The sequence below is a fragment of the Carlito syrichta genome, unplaced genomic scaffold, assembly GCF_000164805.1.
Source record: "Carlito syrichta isolate Samal-C Ts95f unplaced genomic scaffold, Tarsius_syrichta-2.0.1 Scaffold315943, whole genome shotgun sequence".
NCBI lineage: Eukaryota > Metazoa > Chordata > Mammalia > Primates > Tarsiidae > Carlito > Carlito syrichta.
This window is the reverse complement of record NW_007260039.1, coordinates 110,830-115,359: the sequence shown is the minus strand read 5'-3', so window position 1 is coordinate 115,359 and position 4,530 is coordinate 110,830. Positions and strand designations below refer to the sequence as shown.

The window sequence follows — 4,530 nt, the reverse complement described above, 5'->3', positions numbered from 1 at the left end:
GATGGAAGAAGAAGAGATTACCCTTGTGAGATGGACTTGATCCACTGTTACTGGCTTGAAAATGGAGGAGAGGCTATAAGCCACAGAACAGAGGCTTCTGGAAGCTGAGAAAGGCCCTCGGCTGATATCCATCAAGAAAAGAGCATTTCATTCCTATAACCCAAAGGAGCTAAATGCTGCCAACACCCTGAATGATCAAAAAATCTGATCCTTCCACAGAGCCTCTAGAAAGGAACACAGTCCCAACAATGCCTTGGTCTTTAGTCTTTGGACACCTGCGTTTGATTTCCAACCTTCAGAACTGTAAGATACTACACTTATGTTGTATAAGCCATTAATTTTGTGGTAATTTAATACAGAAGTAATAGAAAACACATTATTATTTAAAATGTGAAAAAAAAACACTCATGAACTTATCCAATGAGTTCAATTTAGATGTACAACTACAGGCATCATTATTTACTTTTTGCAGATAATACATTAGTAAAGTATAAAAGATAAAAGGTACTGGACCCGAAGTCTTGAGAACTAGTCCAATTCAGACTTTGTTATCAACTAGTTGTGCAATCTTTGTCAAGTTGCATCATCTTTTTGGGCTTCAGTTCCCTCATTTGGAAAAAAGACATTCACCAGAGAAATCCTTTCCATCTACGATATAATTTTAGGGTACATTTACTATATAAAATTTTGTTTAAAACTTGCTCAGTCTTGGCTGGGCTCAGTGGCTCAGCCTGTAATCCCAGCACTTCAGGAGGCTGAGGTGAGTGGAATGCCTGAGTCCGCAGTTCAAGACCAGCCCAAGCAACTTGGTGAGACCTCGTCTCTACAACAAATCAAAAATTAGTGGGATGTGGTAGCGCGTGCCTATAGTTCCAGCTACTTGGAAGGCTGAGACAGAAGGAACGCTGGAATTCAGCAGGTTGACGCTTGGGGTGGCTGTGAGCATATGTGCCACAGCACTCCAGCCTGGGCGACAGAGTGAGACTCCAACTCAAAAAATAAACAAACAAATAAATAAACAAATGAACAAACAAATAAATAAAACTTGCTCAGTCTTAAATTAGTATAACTCTTCTGAAAAACAATATGGCAATATGTAGTAATAAAACATCCCGTTCATACTCTCTAGTAAAGTATTTCAATTTTTAGATATTTACCTTAGGACTATAATTCACCTAAAGCATAAGAACACATAAAAAGATGGTCACTGTAACAATCCACATGTCCAACCAAAACAGAAAAAGATAGTGACACAAAGAAATATTAAATTACTAAAAACTAATATGAAGATGATTGTAGAAGATATTTTTGTCCAGTGAAAAAAATCAGAATATAAATTATTTCAATTATGAAAATGTACACAGTATATTAGAATATGCCAAGCAAAAGGTAATTTGCACTACTGAAAGTAGTATTAGGATTATAAGTCTAAAGATTTTGTTTGTTTGTTTGTTTGTTTTGAGTTGGAGTCTCAGTCTGCCATCCAGACTGGAGTGCAGTGGCCGCTCCCAGCCACTGCAGCCTCAACCTGCTGGGCTCCAGCGATCCTTCCACCTCAGCCTTCCGAATAGCTGGAACTACAGGCGCGCTACCACACCTGGCTGATTTTTGATTTATTGTAGAGATGAGGTCTTGCCAAGTTGCTCAGGCGGGTCAGGAACCCGCGGGCTCAGGCAATCCACTCACCTCAGCCTCCCAAAGCGCGGGATTACAGGTTGAGTCTTTTGAAATGTTAATACATTACATACTCGAAAGAAAAAAAAAGTGCAGATACTTGTCCAACAGGTAGAGCTAAAAAATATCAAGCTCATATTGATAAGGTCCTAAGTTTCCCTGGTTTGATTAGGGCTTCCTAAAAGTGGTTATGAATCTAGGGCTCTCAATAGACAAGTCAGTGATTAAAACTTGTATCAGTTTATACTGAAATTATCAACAATAATCTACTTGTTCTATTCAGTATTGAGGTAAGACTGCAAGTGTGTAAGTTTACTGAGTAGCTATTAGATTGTAGGCATTAAAACTGGATAGTTGAAAATCTTTATGCCTATTTATCACTGTTACTTCCTTTCAAGTTCTCAACTTAAAATTTCTCAAGCACCCTTCATTTGTTAACTTATCAGTCACAAACTAATACAATCATTAAAGTTGCTCTCAACTAAGGATAGTAGAAAGAAGGCAGTGAATGTCTAGCTTCTTGATTTTCCTCTCTATTCCTATGACCGCCTGCTAGGATGAGAATCTCACCAAGATCCAGTCTCAGCATTCCCAAGGTTATCATAGAAAATACTTAATAATGCTACCATGCACAACTCTACTAATAGGTTGAATCATATGAAATTGTTTCTGTGGGTTTAAAGGTCGACCATTAGCAATTTTGTATGGCTCCATCTATGCCAATGCCTTTGCATTAAGAAAATATAACAAAGCTGGGCTCGGTGGCTCAGCCTGTAATCCCGCGTGCTTTGGGAGGCTGAGGTGAGTGGATTGCCTGAGCCCGTGGGTTCGAGACCCACCCGGGCATCTTGGCAAGACCTCATCTCTACAATAAATCAAAAAACTAGCTGGGTGTGGTAGTGTGCACCTGTAGTTCCAGCTATTTGGAAGGCTGAGGCAGAAGGATCGCCGGAGCCCAGCAGGTTGAGGCTGCAGTGATCACAAGTGGCCACTGCACTCCAGTCTGGGCAACAAAGTGAGACTCCAACTCAAAAAAAAAGAAAATGCAACATAAATTCCATAAGGATATAATCTACTTATTTAAAAGTGTTTAAGAACATGATAAAGAACTTTATTGGCATTTTGGGTAGTTTTACTTTGGTTTCCCTGGTCTTTGTAAGTCTACTAAAGTTTTGTGACTATACTTTAATTTTTGGTTAGGAAAAGGAAACATGAAATTTTCTATAATTTATTTACTAAATATTACATTAATATTTAGTAATTTTTTTCACACTTCAAACTGTCCTTTAAATTTTTTGTTCCTTTTGAGTTTTGAGAATCATGGTCAAAGACTCTCTCCTTAACTTTCCCAGTAATTAGTGCTCTTAGGTGACTCGTTAGTTTCAGAACCAGAATTTCAAACAATTAGTTTTTATATGTTAGCATTAATATGCTGAAGTCATAAGCAAAACTAAGAGATGTTTACCAGCAGCCAACTTAAGAACCAATATCAGAATTATCTTGTTCTAATCAATTCCTACCAAAATCTTGTTTTTCTTCATAAAGTAAGATTTGGTGCCAACACTTTTAGAGCAAGGCCTCTTCCACCTCCAACTGAAATCAATCCCATTTGAAAACATCTTACCTGAAGCTACCATAGACTATAAGAAGAATGGAAATCAGAAACGTAGACACTTGACTGGAATCCACCAGGGAATAGGCCCTAAAAAATAAGAGGAAAACAATTTAAATCACATGCAGCAAGTCCTCATGTAGCTTACAGTCTAATGGAGTTCTATAAATTCCACTGAGATTTGTTTTTATCTTTAAGAAGGAAAAAAGGGTACAAATTAGCATCAACAAAATAACACAATTAAAGTAAGATTTGCTAGTTTACCATGAACAAATTAATGTTTACAGGTATTATCAGTTAATATTTACAGAATGTTAAATGACATCAATGTAAAAATTCTATATATACACACACACACACATAAAACATCCACCTCCCGCAGTTTAAAAAGAATTAAAATATCTACCAAATCTGTGCCAATGACAAAAGGCCTCGATAATTAAACATATCAGTTTACACCTGAATCACTACAAGTATTTAACTGGTTTTACTCAGTGATGAGGTAAAGCCTGCATCTCTCTCCTGAATTCCATTTCCATTTTTCTATCTCCTGCTGATTATCTTCATCTAGATGTCCTACACCAGGTTCTTCAAGGTCAACAGATGCAAAGCTAAAGTCATTATTCTTCCCTTCTTACCTGATCCTCTCAAGAAATGGTACCACCATTCCCTCAGCTGCCAAAACTAAAAATTTGCATTCCTGACAGTCTCTTATCTCACTTTCCATATGTAATGAGCGATAGAGAGTCCTGCAACTTCCACATAATCCCACTGCCAATGCATTAGCTCTCTTCTATAGCTTAACTACTGGAAATATAGTTTTTAAGATTGTCTCCATGAATTCAATCTCCCCTTACTCTTGTTAGTTAAGGATTTTCCACAAAACAAGTCTCTTCCCTCCTACCCCTCCCCATTCTGCAAAATACTTAATGATGCCTACGTACCAAGGACTCTGCTAGCTACTGGGGATAAATAAGAATGCCTTGATCCCTGCCTATATGTCTTTTCTAAAGGAATAAAAAAATTAACATAAATGAATGAATATAATCATGGAGAATGTTCTAAAGGAGACAATGACACATGCAAGGCACTGTAAGAATGTAAATTAGACAAAACCCAGTAAGAACAGAATGTAGGGAACTTTCTTTAGGGAGGGAGACTAATTAGAAAGATACAAGAGGCCAGGCTCGGTGGCTTAGCCTGTAATCCCAGCACTTTGGGAGGCCGAGGTGAGTGGATTGCCT

General features: G+C 37.7%; 1 protein-coding gene across 1 annotated transcript in view; it reads right to left on the bottom strand.

Moving 5' to 3' along the window:
- The window catches only part of SPPL3 (signal peptide peptidase like 3), a 52,123-nt gene extending 48,181 nt beyond the window's left edge, over nt 1-3,942 (bottom strand). The window contains exons 1-2 of the mRNA XM_008073552.2: nt 3,693-3,942; nt 3,299-3,376 (exon numbers count right to left, since the gene is read on the bottom strand). Coding sequence (XP_008071743.2) covers nt 3,299-3,376; nt 3,693-3,733 — 119 coding nt within the window. The 5' untranslated portion in view covers nt 3,734-3,942. The remainder of the gene's footprint in view (nt 1-3,298; nt 3,377-3,692) is intronic.
- Between the last annotated feature and the right edge of the window lie 588 nt (nt 3,943-4,530).